This window comes from Silene latifolia, chromosome 11 (genome assembly GCF_048544455.1).
Source record: "Silene latifolia isolate original U9 population chromosome 11, ASM4854445v1, whole genome shotgun sequence".
Classification (NCBI taxonomy): Eukaryota; Viridiplantae; Streptophyta; class Magnoliopsida; order Caryophyllales; family Caryophyllaceae; genus Silene; species Silene latifolia.
Window position 1 is genome coordinate 121,724,814 of NC_133536.1, and position 18,746 is coordinate 121,743,559.

The window sequence follows — 18,746 nt, forward strand, 5'->3', positions numbered from 1 at the left end:
GAACTTGAAGATGGTAGTGCTTTAAGGAATAAAATTAGCGGTTCATGGGGGGCTAAAAGTATTCTTTATGGAATAAATTTATGCTGGCAATATATGGGATGGAAACCAGGAATCTCATCGAATCTAAATGTGCGGACCAGCAGGTGGGTGGAAGGTGATTACCCGGAGGCTAGCATTGAGAGTCTATCACTTGGTTTGGATAATATTCAAAATATACGGGTAAGGGACTTAATGGTTGAAGGAGAGAGAGAGAGGAGGGTGTAAGATGGAATGAAGAGATGGTCCGATCCCTGTTCACGGATGATACGGCTAGTAAAATCCTTGCTATGCCCCACTCGAGATCCCGCGAGGTTGATGAGATTTATTGGCCACATAGTAGCACGGGGGATTACAATGTTAAGAGTGGATATGCAGTTTTATTCTCTAAGTATATGGAATTGAAAGGCTCGGTGAAGGACAAAACAAGATTGGGGGAGGAAGAAAAGGCATTCTGTAGAAGGAAGTTATGGAAAATTCCGGGTGCCATGATATGGAGAATCCTCTTATGGCGCATTATAACTAACACCTTATCGGTGGGGAGCAATTTTGAGAGGAGAAATATGGCGGTAGACTCGAGGTGCATTATCTGTTCCCAAGAAAGAATGGAAACTGAGACTATGGAACATCTGTTCAGAGACTGTGAGGTGGCAAAGAGGGTATGGGCTTGCACAGAGCTAGGAATTAGAGATTCCCACGATCAAAGTATGGCTATTGGGAAATGGATAATTCACTGGATTAACTATCTAGGGAAACTTGAGGGTGGTGAGGCTCGTCTAGTAAGGTTTGTGGCGACTTTATGGCGTATATGGATCCTAAGGAACAGGATTATGTTCAGAGGAGAGAGTTTCCACCCAAACCTCTTTCTTAACTTATGGGCAAAGGAGGTGCGTAATGCGGATGAAGCAATTATTGAAATAAAAAGGGAGAAGGAGAAGAGGAACAGAGACTCACATGGTATAAATGAGGAAAGAGTGAGATGGTTGAGGGAGAGTAAGCTATTCCATACGATTGGAGCAATGTACAATTGTGATTGTATTCGCGTGATGGTTGATGCAGGATGGAAGGCAAGAAATAAAGCTAGTATAGGATGGGTTGCGTTTACGGAAACTGGTGACAGAATCTATGAGAATAGTAAAGCAATCAAGGCTGAATCAGCACTGCAAGCGGAAGCTCTAGGACTACGTGAAGTGATTTACTGGGCAAAAAATAATGGTATATGGCACTTGGAAATCTCGTCTGACTGTCTTCCCCTTGTTGCTTTCTTTGCAGGAATTGAAAAGGCACATCACCTCACTAAGGAGATCCTTGAGGATATCATATCTCTCAGCGCTTTATTTCATTGTGTCTCGTTTAGTTATATCCCACGGTCTTTTAATAATGTAGCGCATGGCCTTGCTTGTAAGGCTATGCCTAATTAGTTAGGATATCTTTCTTTACAGCTGCCAAAAAAAAAAAAGACATATGTGACATGTTACTTGTCTTATGAAATTGTAATGTATTTTTAACATATTAAAAATCAACATACTCATAAAATATGTCATTTACAAAATCGACTAGTAATTCGTAATTACTTGTACCAAAACGGTTTATCAATCATAAATCACAACGTCTTGTATTTATAATAAATCATTCATTCAATCTCAATTCAATATCAATTGTTTCGTAAACAATAATTTTATCTAAGTAATAAAATAATTCGATTACTTAGACCGTGTCTCATTTAATCAAATTACAATAAGATACGTTAACTTCACTCACAAAATCATCCGTCAATTTTAAGCAATTTAATTAACTCGTATCGGCATACGATTAATTAAACAATGAATTAAGAGTATTTCCCTATAGGTATGACCTAAGGGGATCAACTGATCAACACCATCGCACGACAGTAATATCAAACTCTAGTCAGCCAATCATTACCGATATGTGTGGACCAGTTGACTGTAAAAATATTACATCCCACATGTATTCTTAAAATGAGATTTAAACATGTGATCATCATGATCGACAGTTGTGATCGCATTATTGTTGGAGGACACTTATCCCAACACCTTAATCATATGATCGGATTTTCCGCACTTGAAGCATCCTCTATTAGCAAACGTGTTTTTCAACTCTGGTACATTTTTGTTGAAGAACTTATTGTTAATGTTAGTTGATTTTGCTTGCTTATTTCTAAAAAGTCTTTTTTTTTTAAAACGTTTAGCAAACAATACCGTTTCGTCCTCCATATCGGATTCAACTTTTTCACTTTCTGAAGCCTGAAGAGTCATGCTCTTATTTTTACTTGACTCAGCATCGTCTTTATCTATGACAGTCTCGTGAGCCATGAGAGCTCCAATGAGTTCCTGATAAGACAAGGAAGTAAGATCTCTTAATTCCTCCATTGCTGTCACTATGGGATGCCTTTTTTTGGTCATACTCCTAAGGACTTTTCTAGCAATATCCTGAGATTCAAACTTCCTACCAAGATTTTTCAATTCGTTTATTATACTAGAAAATCGTGCAGACATGCTATCAAGAGATTCGTTTGGCTCCATTATAAAGAGTTCATATTTTTGAATCAGCAAGTCAATACGATATTTCTTAACGATTATTGTTCCCTCATAGGCTAATTCAAGACCATCCCATATTTCCTTGGCCGAAGTACAAGAAGAAAAACGATCGAATTCATTTGATGTCATGCCGTTTTGTAACATGCTTATAGCTTTCGAGTTTTTCTCAGCCTTCTTGTAATCAGCCTCCACATAGTCTTCTTCCTTTTTCTCATAGGTAGTGCCTTTAGAGGTTCTAACCAATATTTTATTTGGTCCGTTTTGTATAATCCTCCAGCACTCCCAATCATGTCCTTTCACATAGTGTGTCATCATGTTTTTCCAAAGTCCATAACTTTTCCCATCAAAGACGGGACACTTAAGATACTTGGAATCCATTTTACACGTGTAAGGCAGCGGAATTTAATTTAAATAAAGATAGGCGGATCAACCTCTTTGCGGTTAGGCAATCAAGAGCATGAGGCTTTGATACTAGCTAATTGTAGAGTCTATCTATCTGAAATACTCGAGAGGGGGGGGGGGGGGTGAATTGAGTATTTAAAAACTTAGCCCTCCTTTTTTGGGTATCTATATAAACGTTAATAAACAATTAATTTTTTAAAGTTTATTGATTAAAATTTAACTAGTTAACCACGCGATGCAAAATGAAAAGAAAAAACGAAAGAAAGTGACACACGTGATTTTGAAGTGGTTCAGTTTCACAAATCAAAACCTACGTCCACTATTCTCGATTAATAATTTTAGTACCTTTCTCCGGATTACAAAATTACTAACCCACCCGTACAACTAACTCTAGTTGTAACTCAATTTCGAGTACCGTTAAATACTCTAACTTGTCTAACTTACGTTAAAAAGAAAGTACTTGATTGTTCTTCTAAGTGTTCACACAATTGAACGAGTAAGAAACAATATTAAGTACTATGGTCTAATAACGTAATCTAATGGAAATGATAAGCAAATTGAAGCACGACTTTTCGTAAGAATTTCGAGTTCAAAAAATAAATAAAATACTTGATTAAGAATTTTGACTCGATTTGTTTGCAAAGGAATTTTAATATTGCGATAAGTTAATTTGAAATAATGAAGCACGTGTGTATATATACTAGAGGAGATAACTAGGGTTTGATCGAAAATCCTAATAGTGCCGTGAGGCATGAAGAATTGTTTCCTAAGAAACAAATCTTATCTTCTCTTAATTTAATCCATAAAATATATTTCAACTAAGTAAATAGGATAAATCTATATAATTGTTTAAGATATAAATATATCTTATGAAAATCTATTCTAGATTTAACCTAGTAGATTACTTGTGCACGGGATACACTCAACATGAGAGATGACTCGTAAGCCCAATTCCTTTGAAACCCTAGCTAAAATAAGGAGTATGGATTAGGGTTTAAGTTTAGATAATTTGGTAAACCCTAGGTAGCATGATGACCCATAAGTCGTTTTACTAACCAATAGGATAGATGTAAATTATTAAGTCTAATTAAACACGTATCTCATCTTCATCATATACACACATATTTTTGAAAATATATAAATGATTTGAGCTTTCAAAAATTGATTTTAAAACCCTAAAATCGTGCTTTCAAAATACAACCTAAAGTTATAGTATAAAATACTGTAACATTAAGCTTGGTAAGTAAAGTTATAGGTGAAAGTGCTATAACTTTACCTTTCCAATATGACTTCCAAAAGTACCATTATTAGATGACGTCCTATACTAGCTAATCTTCTTGGAGATCTTCATTAGTAGGATCGTCTTTTCATGCTGATCATAAGCTCTTCATCTTGAGCTTCTTATAGACTTGATCATGCCTTTTGCTTGAGTGATCATCATACTTGTGAATGATGTAGTCACAATGATGCTTTAAGAACCTTAAATGTTATAGCTCAAGCCGCTATAACATTACTTTAATGATGCTTCACAAATCTTCAAAGTTATAACCAAACTTGCTATAACGTTGCTTGCTAACTTTGTAACCTCTATTAAACCTAACCAAGACTGAAAACAAATGATTACAAGCAAAGAGTATATATTTTATCAAGTTCACTTGTCATTATCAAAACAAATCATATAACTATATGGTCCAACAATGTATATAAATCTTAAAAGTCCTATTTTGTTTTTAAGAGTTATTACATTTAATAAAACAAAATCGACAGCTTACCATGTATCGAATCCTAAAAATCATTAAACTTGTTTCACATTTTTCTGTGTACTCAATGTCATTCAGAATTAGCGACCAACATTCAATCACATTGCTACTGACGAATATATCATCTCTGACAAGGTATTGATCATTACTGAAGCTGGAAACAACCTCACTACTCCAAACATTAACACAAATCAAATTAAAATAGTACAAACAATACTACTCTAAAAATAGTATCACCGCATTAAAGAAACCATATCAAAAAAAATAACAGTACTGATATATTCATAGATTTTAAAGAACCATACTCTAATAGGAAAATGTGATCGTCCAATAGGTAGTAGTCAAGCACTTCTTTCCTCATGGTTAACATCTTTGCACACAATAATTTGTTTGCCTTCATAAACCTTGAGACGACCTCTAGCTTATCATCTGTTACACCACAGTTGTACGTGCTTCCAAAGCCATCTGATTTCCCCCTCCTACCGCTTCCTAGGACACTGGCAGGACCATCTTATATCATAGCTAGAAAAATATATATTTTTGTTATTGAATACATAATGAGTATTTATAATGAAAATAAGTCAGTTTTAAAAAAATAACCTTTTATTTTTGATACGGGAGTCTAAACATTCTTTTTCCCACATTTTCCTCTCTTGTTTTTGCTTGCTGTTTTCTTTTTCGTCAGCAGTTTAGGTAACATTGTTCCTTTGATGGCATTAAGGTTTATAACCTTCCTCAGGACCTCACTCCTACTTTTATTTAAATCACTCAAGACGAGCATCGCTGCAACCTCCCCCCTATATAACTGTCTCTTCGTTTCATCGTTCAGTCCACTTTTAAAATCCTCACCGACAAAAAAACATCATGTAAACCATCATGAATAATCCACAATCCAGGTTCAACTCTTTCGTTTGCCCATCAAAGGCCACATTTGCCAACTCGTAGTCTTGTACTTTTATCCCACTTTCATTACCTTTAGTGTTGAGGTAGTGCCCATAATAGTCCCCTGTATATGTTTATAATAAATAACTATCAAATTTCAATCTTAGCTAACAAAAAAAATATATCCTTAGTTCTTATTATTAATATAGTAATTACAGTCAAATGAGCCAGGTGTACAAGCACCTCGTCTTCGGAATTATCATAGTCTCGATTGTCCAAATAGAACATTTTCTCCCTCTTAAAGTCAATACACACGTAAATGTAGTGATCTTGATATATCAAAGGTATAAACACCTACAGAAATATTATGAAGAAAATAACAAGTGTTATTCACAGAATATATAATACAATATCACAAGTAACGAGTAACAATATCACAGAATATATAATACAATACCACAACTAAAATATTTATCTGATTAAGGACCAATATCAATACTTACGTTTGACAATATCATATAATATACTTAACAGTATCACAACTAAAAGTATTTTTAAATTCTTACCATATCTGAATTAATATTCAGTGGCTGCTTATACTGAGTTGACCATATATCCAATGTCCTACATACGTCTTCCTCTACAAGTAAGATTTTCTCCATAGCACCCTATTGTTCATAAGAGAATTGATTAGTCTTATTGACACACATTTTTACACTACGTAATTTCAAACACAAGGAACACATGAAGTTTATGTTTTCCATACCGAGTGGGCAAGGCCGTAGAAAATCCTTGTCGGTCTATTGCTGTCCTTTTGTGCCATTTGGAACTGATTGAGCAATATTGCCCATGACTCAATAACCACTGCTTCTATTTTAGTCTTTGGCAACAAAGACTCAATATCGCTCTTTGGTATGGCATGGTAAATACCGAAGTTGTAGACAATCTCTCTGTACCATTTTCCAAAAAAAAATTAGCATATTAGTTTTAAAGTATTATTATGGAGCAGATTAATTCATGTCTTACATTTAAAAAATAAACTTACGACTTCTTAATTGTATGATCTGTAAGGAAGAAATAATCCATGAGATCCTTCCGACGCTTCAAGATAGTCTCAAATAAATGGTCTTGTCTGAACATTGAATCTGAGACAAGTTGAGCATCCTTGTCTGGCAAACCACGGTACAAAGTACACCCCAAGTTATGAGTTACCATATCTGCTGAGTCAGGTACTTTTTCTTGTTTTCTTTGTCTGTGTGCAACAAATAGTCATTGATGCTCCTCGTTCCCGTTGTTTCCAATTAAACATTTGGAACAACCTTCTTCAAATGAGTCTCTACACTTTTATCATCATTCCTTTCCCCAGCTTCTTTTTCACCGCCTTCTGTGTTTGGTTTCTTAGTATCCCAGTCCTCAACATTTTGTACATTGTCAACATTTTTCTCAACATATTTTCCAATTCGCTACTCAACATTTGGTACGTTGTCAACATTTGTTGTATCCTCATGCCTTTTTCTAGCCTCCTCGTTCATTTTCTGAACCTCTTTTTCAATGCCCTCATTTGGTGTATCAGTGTTAACCTCCTCAACAGTCTTGGTTCTTCCTAAACCAACATTGAATACACCTTCATAAAGCTTGGTCAACACATCTTTCTCCTCATTTATTTTTTCATTCTCTTTTTTAGTGCCCTTTAGATTAAGTGTATCACGATTCAAATCTTCATTGAATTCCTCTGCAATGGCACTTCTTACTCTTACACCAATATTGGATATTACATCGTTCAAATTTGAATTAAGTTCATTATCCAGCCCATCATCTTGGTCTCTATCATCACTACTGTCCAAGTTAGTAACATCATTAATATCATCATCTTGTTGTTCGTCATTGCATCCTAACTCATCATCACTATTTTGAAGATCTTTATCCGTACATCCACCATATTTTTTGTGCAATTCCTTGTACTGCACTTTAAACATTTCAGTCTAAACATCAAATGATGGTAGCCCTTGTTTTGCTTTCTCCATTTCATATGACCTCGCTATCAACATGTCCATTAAGTTATGATAGCCAAGATCATTCATGAAAGGCAGCGTTTGAGTCTCTGTTGTACTGTTTTCAGGGTTCTGAACCTCTTCTTCAGCAGCAGCATGTTCTTTAGGATCAACATCTTCAGCAGCATCTACCTTGGCACCAGCTTGTGTAGATGTAGTTGGTTCACCCATTGAATTTTTTGCTTTCATAGTGATGAGCTTTCTCATGTTATGTACGTACCTACCAATGAACAATTCATTGCCCCTCTTCATACATAGATAAATTTCATGAGCACTCCGCCAAATTACAAAATAAATATATTAAATACTAAGATAGACTCTTTGATATGTGAGAATAATGAAATGTCAAATAATAATTGTTGGAAATATTAATCTCATTAATTTACATATTCATATATGAAATGAATTATTTAGTCATAAAATAAAAGCTAGATCTTATGCATGCAAACATAAACAAGATAAGAGAAGAAATCATCAATCTTACTATATGATTTCGGATTAAAGGGCGCCAACAAATTCACCAATTTGTTAGTTCTTGAGCTTTCCTTAAAATGGATGAACAAGGTTCAAAATAGAACCTCTCCCAAAAGTGAATACCCAAGGAAAACCCCTAATAACTAATATTATTTTGTACTAGAAATAATACAAGTCTTACTTAAAATATGACACAAAATATTAATTTTGTTCTCTTGTAATTTTCGGCCAAGAGAGGAATGATTTGGGAGATTTTTATTTCTCTAAGATTTTGCAATTGTAGAGAGAATTAATATTTCTTACACTAGAAATATATTATGAAGTAGTAGAATGATTAAGGGAAAACCCATTGGCATTTTCACCTCTAAAAACCGGTTGGCAAGGGAGAGTGGAGCCAATGCATGAGCTTGTTCTTCTCAAGGTGAGACTAGGCATGCAAGGCTAGTCATTAGGCTTAATCATCATATTTTTCACTTAAAATAAAAACACAATATACACCTTAATCTCCCTCCATTTTCGGCACACTTAAAATAAAATGGGTAGTCCATTTTATTTTGTCATTTGTCAATTTTGTCACATGTTACATGTTACATGACATATTACATGACATGTCACAATATAATGTATTTTTAACATATTAAAAATCAACATATTAATAAAATATGTCACATACAAAATTAACTTGTAATTCTTGATTACTTGTACCAAAATGGTTTATCAAATTATAAATTACAACAACTTGTATTTATAATAAATTATTCATTCAATTTCAATTTCAAATTGTTTCTTAAACAACAATTTTATCCAAGTAATAAAACAATTCGATTACTTAGGCCGTATCCAATTTAATCGAATGATAATAAGACACGTTAATCTCACTCACAAATCATCCGTCAATTTTAAGTAATTTAATTAACTCGTGTCGGCATACGATTAATTAAATAATCAATTAAGAGTATTTCCCTATAGGTATGACCTAAGGGGATCAACTGAACACCACCATCGCACGACAGTAATGTCAAACTCTAGTCAGCCAATCATTACCGATATGTGTGGACTAGTTGACTGTAAAATATTACATCCCACATGTATTCTTAAAATGAGATTTAAACATGTGATCATCATGATCGACAGTTGTGATCGCATTATTGTCGGAGGACACATATTCCAACAATCTCCCACTTGTCCTCGACAAGTGTGCGTCACCAATTCTCTTGTCCTATTACTATCTCCCACTCAATGCAAGGTGTTTTTCAGGTTGTACTTGCAATTGATCATATGTAGAGTGGTTTCCTCGATCTAGAGAATAACTGATTGACCGGAATTATCTACCATAGATGCCTTCCGAGCGTGGCCACGCATTTCCAGTTCATTACTCCTCGAGTGGCCCTGAGATATTATTATAACCCTGACAAGGGGTGGACAATTCCTATCGCACTTATTCCCTTCGACTAGCCACAGCCATCATAACCCAAAATATGCCCATTTGACCCCATTTACGAAGGTCGTAGTAACATAAACCAAAGTTAATCTGAAACTGTGCCACCTTAGGCGAACAGTCTTTAGTAAAAAGAATCGACTCATTAGGATACTATAGTAGCTCTCGCCACGACCAGGCTATATAAATTTGCCAGAACTCTATAAGCGGTCATTAGCCCAACAAAGTGTTCCTAACAGTCTGCTTATGTGATCGACTAGTCATCTCACATGACTCCATGGCACTTGAACTTGCCATCAGTCGCATCACACTCTAGTCACTTTGAGACGTCACCTCATGTAAGTGACTATGAGCGAATACAATGCTAATCCATGTTCACTTTAACGGGGTTCAATTGTCTCTACAACCCGTTTGGATGTAACAAAGTAAAAATGAGTTAATAATAACTCAAACGACAAATGTCGACATCACATTCGGGTAGTCAATACCATATTACAACCTTGTAATGTATATTGTAAGTGTGTAAACACAAGTTACTCGCAACATGTGTTTAACATACCATGTGTCCATGTGTTCAAACTCTTGAATTACATTTTCCTTTATTTTCATGTTTGCCTCACATAGCATGAATCTTACCAAGTACATATCTAGTTTCCCAAACTAGGTACAGGTTCTTTACTTTGAGAGAACTTTCTTGTTGTTTATCACATAACAAACGAATTATGGTGGACGACATAACTTGCACTAGTCAAGTATTCTTTCAACTCATAATGTACCAGGTATATATTTTTTAGGATCTTGCAACAATTGTCAAGATGATTAGCCTAGCACTTTTCATAAGTCCTAGCAAATTTTGAAAATACTAGTTTTGAGTAACTTCTTACTATAACCATGTATCTTTTCAAACTTCTTATTTCTCCTTTTAGCTTAAACAGCTTAGGATTTTCATAAATCCTTACGCGTTTTCGAACTTCAATATGTGCAACTTCTTGTCACATAACAAAGTGTTCTGTGAAACACTAGAATAGCTCATTATTCTTCTCGAGAATTCATGACGATTCTTCTATGGCTTACCAATGACTCATCATTCTCTTAAGCATATGATTCATTATAGGACGTGTGCATGATTATTCTAATGGCGGAAACATTAGTAATCTTTAATCATGTGATCAATTATTCTTAGGTTCAATGAATGACCATGACTGCTTATGGTAATTCCATTTTCATCGATATGAATAACCTACATTTCTCGTTGATCTGATGTGCATATCTCAATGCCTATCCAACATCCCGTGATGTGATTGGATTCATCTTAGTCCATTTTCATCCAGAATTGAAAACTCAAATACTTCTTTGTGAAAGATAGTACTAGCTCGTCATTCTCAATGAGTAATGAGTTATAAATTTTACAAGATGATTGCTCCCACTAAATTTCATGTCTTCACATGATAATTTCAAACTCCCACTCAATTCCACATGTTTCGTGTTTGACTACTCAATCGAAACATTTCAAGAATTGAAATTAATTTTGCTTTGCCAAGTTTTTAAGATAAAACCATATATGTTCCCAACATATCTTTTCAAAATACCTATTTTGAAAAGGTTTCAATCTTTAACTTATGGAAAGAGATTTTAATCTCTAACTCATTCATTTTTATAATGATTCGTAGAAATGTCATTACTTAAAAGTGAAATCCCATTTAATTCATGTCCTTCAAAATACCCCTTTTGGAAGGAGGTTTAACCATTTCATTTTCATAATGAGGTTAAGTAATGACACTAGCGTGGTTAACAATTAACTTAGCTTTTGTAGACATCGGCATATCTTTCTTTGCAACGTTTAGTCATAAATCTCATTTATATTCAAGGATGCAACTTTGTTTCATTTAGGCTCTTAAGTAAATATCAATATTGAAACTCTATTTATATCTAGGTCATAAACTAGAAAAATCTCTTGTTGAGACTTTTCTTTAGTCATTTTCTTTCAAAACTTTCTTTTGGTCTCCTCGTGTAGTTATCTTAAGAACATATTCTTTTGATTACTTCACTTGGTCTCTTTTGTCATGTAGATCTCATCTACTCAAGACCATAGATCTCATCTATTTATGTATACAATCTATTTAGGTATACAAATCATTCTTTCTTTCGTAGATCTCATTTACTCAAGCATACAAATTATTCTTTGTATTCTTTGTTTCTTCATTTTTCTCCCACTCTATCTTTAGAATAAATACACTAGATATTTAAAGATAGCATATGAGACACAAATAATGATTTTGAAGTAGAAGGAGGACTATCTCATAGATTGACTAATAGATTTTAGATTTGATAAGTGTACTTGGTAATTGACATTCCTTTAGAAGAGTTCATCAACTCAACATCACTTTATAATTGATCATACACAAGCCTTAAGCTTGTGGACATATAATGAGTCCCATCATTATAATTGTCTCTTGGATCATTTTAAGTAGATGATCATATGTTTCTATGTGCAAGCATATAAAGACGAATTTTTAGAACAAACAAATACGATAAAAGGGGTGACTTGTGTTGCAAGCCAAGTCACCATAATCCAAAATACAACGATTGTTTAGAAAGGATCAACTATTTCCATGTCGAACACGGAAATAAAATAGTTCTAAAATTCATAACATTAAAACAAAGACAATAATAAAAGCCAAGCTTCATCGGTAGCTACTCCTAGCTCCTTCTTGATTTCTCAAGCTTGCTTCTCTTTTCCCTTGCCTTTGCTTGGAGGAGGCCCTATTTACAATGAAAAGGGGATACATTATCACAACTTTGTATCAAAATACCATAGTTGAATTAGAAACATAAAAGAAAGGATAGTCATTTACCTACTGGAGTGATGTTTCCAGCTTTGATGTAACCAAGATACTTGGAACAATTCCTCTTCCAATGTCCAACACCATTACAATAATGGCATTTATCAAGAGGACCCTTCTTGGTTTTGGAAGCGCTAGCTTCAAAAGTCTTAGCCTTGGTGGACATGGGAGCTTGCCTCTTACCCTTTTTCCCATTCTTCTTGAACTTCCCCTTGCTCTTATTGCTTATATTAAGCACATCCTTAGGTGGGTTAACATTTAGCCCCATGTCTCTTGCGGCTTGCACAAGTAACTTGTGCAACTCTTCAAGAGACACGTCCTTGTCTTGCATATTGAAATTCACCCGGAATTGTACATATGCCTTGACTTTGGATAAGGAGTGAAGAATCCTATCAACAATGAGTTCCTTGGGGATTTCAACCTTTTGAAGTTTCAATGTCTCGACTAGCTCCAACAATTTGAGCACGTGAGGGCTAACCTTTTGGCCCTCCTTAAAATCGAGATCAAAGAATGCCGAGGCCGCCTCATATTGGACGATCCGCGGTGTTTGTGAGAACATTGTCACAAGTTTGGAATAGATTTCATTAGCGGTGCCCATTTTAAAGGCTCTCCTTTGGAGATACGCCTCCATAGCAAAAATAAACACATTTTTCATAGCGGCGGACTCTTTGTGGTAAGCCTCATATGCTTCCCTAGTGGCGGCACTCGACCTAGCATTAGGTTCGCGTGGAGAGGCCTCGGTGAGGTAACGAAGCTTGTCGTCACCTTGGGCGGCTAATTTGAGTTGGGAATCCCAATCGGAGAAATTTGACCCATTCTTTTCAAGTTTACAACGATCCATGAAAGATCGGAGCCATGAAACATTAGTGAGAGGTGTGGCGTTGGTGTTTGGTGCGGCCATTTGTTATGAGAAATAAAAGTGGTCTACAAAAAAAAAAAAAGGAATAAAACACTTGTCGTTTTCAAAATAATAATATTCGTAAATGTTAATTTAAACAAGTTTTATTGCATTTATCTAGTGACCTCTACCCAACTTGATAAATGATTCCCAGACCCAAATTCATATTAACTTGGGCATGTTGTGTCCGATTCATCTCTTATCAATATAACTCGGTGGATTAACTTTTTAATCGATTCTACTTTTAGAACTCTTGGTCGATAAAATTACATTAATATTTATCTTTAGCCCAAAACACATCCGGCAAAGGTCGAGAATACTTTTGCTGAGTTCAACCCAAATTTTGAATAAATGTGTCCATGATCCAAATCCACATTAACTTGGGCACGGTGTTGCCGATTCATCCCTTATCAACATGAATTCGGTGGATAGACATTTATCACCCACTTCCCCTACGTAACAAGGTTTGTACCCCGGTTTGGCCTAGCGCACTCCCTCACGAAATAGGTTTTCATGGTTTCTACTTTTTGGTAAGGCTAAGTCTCAATTGTTTATTTTAGCGAGAGGTCATGTCAATTTACTATCTATCACGTTTTAAGTGAACTAAAGCGGTGAACTACGATAATTGTAATTGACACGGTCGATAAACTCGATTTAAAATGCATGTTTAGTTATGGCGATTTAGCGATGCATGCAACATATAAATAAAATGCAAAGCATAAAAATAAAATCCTAGTATGGCCTTCCTAAAATAGTAAATCTAATAAACTATTACAAATTCGGAAACCAACTCCTTTGGTCCCTTAAACTTCGGTCTTGGCACACATTTCAAGGCAACACTTTCTTTGATGGATCGCCTTCTCGAGTGGCACCGTCTTCAAGGAACTCCGGAATAATTAAATTACAAATATGAATTACATAATTTTCTATTATACATTTGTAATTAAAATAAAAATAAATCTATTAAATTACAAAAAAGTGATACGAGATCACAATAATTACAACCGAATCGATATTCCCATACATTTCGGGTAATACAAAATTAAAACTAAGGCCATACTTGTTGGGAAATGTGTCCTCAACAATAGTGCGATCACATGATTTAAATATCATTATTAAATCTCATTTTAAGAATACAATTGGGAAGTAATTTTGTTACTGTCAACTGGTCAACATATATCGGTAATGATTGGCTGACTAGAGTTTGACATTACTGTCGTGTGACGGTGGTGATCAGTTGACCCCCTAGGTCATACCTAAAGGGCAACACTCTTAATTGATTATTTAATTGATCGTATAACGTTACGAGTTAATTAAATTACTTGAAAAATTGACGGACGATTTTGGAAGTAAAATTTATGTATCAAATTGAAATGTGATTAAATGAGATACGGTCTGAGTAATTGAATTGTATCATTACTCGGATGAAATTATTGTTTAAAGAAACAATTAAAACGGAATGAATAATTTATTATAAATACAGATTGTTGTAGTTTATAATTTGGAAACATTTTTGGTACAAGTAATTACGAATTACTAGTCGATTTTGTAAAATGACATATTTTATGAGTATGTGATTTTTAATATGTTAAAAATACATTACATAGTGACATGTCATGTAACATGTCACATGTGACAAATTTGACAAATGACAAAAATAAAATGGATTCTCCATTTTATGTCTTAAAACCGAAAATGTGGGTGGGCATATAGTTTATATTGTGTTATTTATTTTAAATGGAAACACAATCATAACAATGGGTAGTTGGCTTTTCATGCTTGGTCTCTTGTGAAGAGCAAAAATGAAAGCTATTGGGCAACCTACCCAATGCCATTATTTCGGCCATATGAAGAGAAAAGAAAGAGTTTTTCTTTTCTTAATCAATTCATTCATTCCACATCTTATTTTTCTAGTGTATAAATAAATTAAAAATACTCTCTACAATTTATGAGAATTCTAGAGAAATAAACTCCAAAATCCCCTTACTCTTGACCGGATATTCAAGAGCACAAACCATATTTTTGGGTCATTTTTCACAAGAATTAATATTATCTAGTACTCATAATATTAATTCTAATTAAGAGAAAGCCTTGGGTATAAAGCTTAGGGAGAGATCTTATTCTTAGATCTTTGTTCTTCCATTTGGAATAGCTCAAGAACAAGAAGAGAAAGGTGATCTCTCTTGTGCCCAATATAGCCGAAATATTGAATGTAAGGACATTATTTCTCTTCTCTTTTATTAATGTTTGCATGCATAAAATCCGTTTTAATTTTATGACAAATTAATTAGACATATATGATTATGTTAAATATGTATATAGATCTACATTTCCTTCAATCGGTATCAAGAGCCACGGTTGTTTGCATGCAAATTGGTTAAAAGTTTTTCCGAGTTATATGAATAACAAAATAAAACTTGTAAAATTTGTGTTATTATGATATATCACGAAATAATTACATGCATGTTAATATTTCTGGTCCTAAAGTGTTTTAGGATATTTTGGTTAATTTTTCGGATTTTTATTGTTCATATTTTACAATAATGGCATTTAAATGTGATTTTATGAGTAAAAATGTCATTTTTGGTCGAAAATTAGCTATGCTTCGAATTTTAAGTTGGTTTTTGGATATGTTGTTACATATATTATTTTGAGATAACCTGTAAATTTTCATAATTTTTGCACTTGTTATGCTCGAAAAATGAATTTTTCATTATTAAATGCGGATTTAAGAGAAAAATAGGTTAATATGAGTTAAATTTCGAATCTGGTCATAGAAAATTTATATGTTGTCACATGCAATTTTACAAGATGTGTGTAAAATAATTGACTATAAAAAAGTCTTTTAGCATGATTTATGAATTTTTGAAGTAAAATGGCATAAATAGTGACATTATTAATGAAAATTAATAAAATATAATCTATGACTTAGGAAAAACGTCTAATGTTGCATTTTATTATATTTTTCAGATCTAAAATTGAAAATTTAATGAAAATAATTTTTCCATGTTTTTATGATTATTTTATTAAATTTCGATAAACCGCAACATTGTTTTTCCGGAAAATTTTCGAAATTTTTAACCTAAGATTTTGAACATTATGAGTGTCATGGAATTTTTTCCAGAATGTTCATGAATTTAAATTTCAAATTTTGAATTTATTTGGAATTTTTGGATTTATTTGAAGTTTTATAGCTTAATTTTGTATTTTTGGCCCATTTATGAACAATTTCGTAAATAAAAGTTAATTATGGTCAAATTATTAGTGAAGACTATATTTTGAGTCCTAAGAGGTTAGGGTAATTAACTTATGCATAAATATGAGTTTATGTATTTTTGTGATTATAAAATGTTGAAATCACGCAAACCGTAAAAACCGAGTAATATGCGATATTGGCTAATTAAAAGGCGATTTAGCATAAAATTGAGCATGTTCATACATATTATAATGCTGCATTTTTCTTATGATTGTCATAATTTTATCTTATGTAATTTTGAATTATGTAATTTTACTTAGTATGGCCTTAGTTTTAATTGGTATTTCCCGAAATGTATGGGAATATCGATTCGGTTGTAATTTTTATTGTGATCTCGTATCACCGTTTTGTAATTTAATAGATTTATTTTATTTTAGTTACATATGTATAATAGGAAATTATGTAATTTATTATGTAATTTTATTCATTTCGGAGTTCCAAAAGACGGATTACTTCAAGAATGGCGATACATAAAGACGGTGTTACCTCGAGATGCGTGCCACAACCGAAGTTCAAGGGACCAGTGGAGTTGGTTTCCGAATATGTAATAGATTAATAGTTTTTCTATTTTTAGGAAGGCCATACTAGGATTTATTTACTTTTATGCTTGCATTTTATTTTATGTCACATGCATCGCTAAATCGCCATAACTAAACATGCATTGTCTTTTATCGAGTTTTTCGACCGTGTCAATTAGAATTATCATAGTTCACCGCTTTAGTTCACTTAAAACGTGATAGATAATAAATTGACATGACCTCTCTCTAAAACAATCAATTGAGACATAGCCTTACCAAATAGTAGAAACCATGAAAACCTATTTCGTGAGGGAGTGCACTCGGCCCTACCGGGGTACAAACCTTGTTACGTAGGGGAAGTGGGTGATAAATGTCAATCCACCGAATTCATGTTGATGAGGGTTTCATCGGCCATACCGTGCCCAAGTTGATGTGGATTTGGATCATGGACACATTTATTCGAAATTTGGATTGAGCTCAACGGAAGTATTCGCGACCGTAGTTGCATGTGTTCCGGGCTATAGATAAATATTAGAGTAATTTTATCGACCAAGAGTTCTAAAAGTAGAATCGATTAAAGCGTTAATCCACCGAGTTATATTGATAAGGGTTTCATCGGCCATACCGTGCCTAAGTCGATATGAATTTGGGTCTTGGAATCATTTATCATAGTTGGGTAGAGGTCACTATGTAAATGCTTTACTTGTTATTTACAAGTATTATTGTTAAAACGATAAATGTTGAGTTTTCCACTATTCCGTTATCATATTGTTCTATTTCTTTACCACAATTCATATACGATATCATTTCGTTTTTGATTCAAATCTCCATTAAAATATCGTAACTAAAGACAAATATGAGTTTGCTTCTAAAACCTCAAATGAATAACCATTGCTAAAGATCTCTTGTAAAGAGTATAGATTAAAGTTATTCATTATCAAACAGGTTTTTGATTCTTGACTAACACTTCTACTTACAATGGACTATGTTTCATATGCTTAATTGAATTAAGTACCTTGAAGCGATAAATGGTTTTGGTGATTAGATTTTCAGAATTCGTAATTGACCAAAATAACGCAACCACTTCAATGAAAGTTTTAAGACTAAAACGAACAAATGAAGAGTGTTCTTCATGAATTCAATTTTGCTACTCATAGCAAAGACTCATTGAAACGAGTGGGAGCATTCTCTTAAACGGTTAAGATGAGGACGAGGTTCAAGAAGTAAAGATTATAATGGAATTGATACAAGGTAATGTTAAAAGTAAAGTTGTTGAGAATGACGATACTAAACCTATCAATCCCGACCAATAAAATTTCCATTGTCTTAAATGTTGGACACAAGAAAGGAAACTGCCCCAAATTATTGAAGAATCAACAAGTTAGTTGTGGGACATCTAATGGGACCTTCTTCTTTAAAAATGTTTATTTGATTAAACATAAAATTTTGCTAGTACTACTTCGTCTATATTAGAAACCAATGGAGGTTTTCATCATTGTACTTGATACATAGGATGATTAGAATATGACGACTAGCAACAATGATATCGAGAGACAGAGTAATTGTGTACTCAATCTAGTTTTTGGATTTAAAGTTGTACTTAATTATGACTATTAAGTGCATAAACTCT

The 18,746-nt window shown here is 33.7% G+C and overlaps 1 protein-coding gene across 1 annotated transcript; it reads left to right on the top strand.

Annotated features, from left to right (window-relative positions):
* The first annotated feature begins 278 nt into the window (after positions 1-278).
* LOC141613904 (uncharacterized) lies at positions 279-1,457 on the top strand. Its single transcript, XM_074432647.1, has one exon. The coding sequence runs from the start codon at positions 279-281 to the stop codon at positions 1,455-1,457; it is 1,179 nt and encodes a 392-aa protein (XP_074288748.1).
* Positions 1,458-18,746: the final 17,289 nt, after the last annotated feature.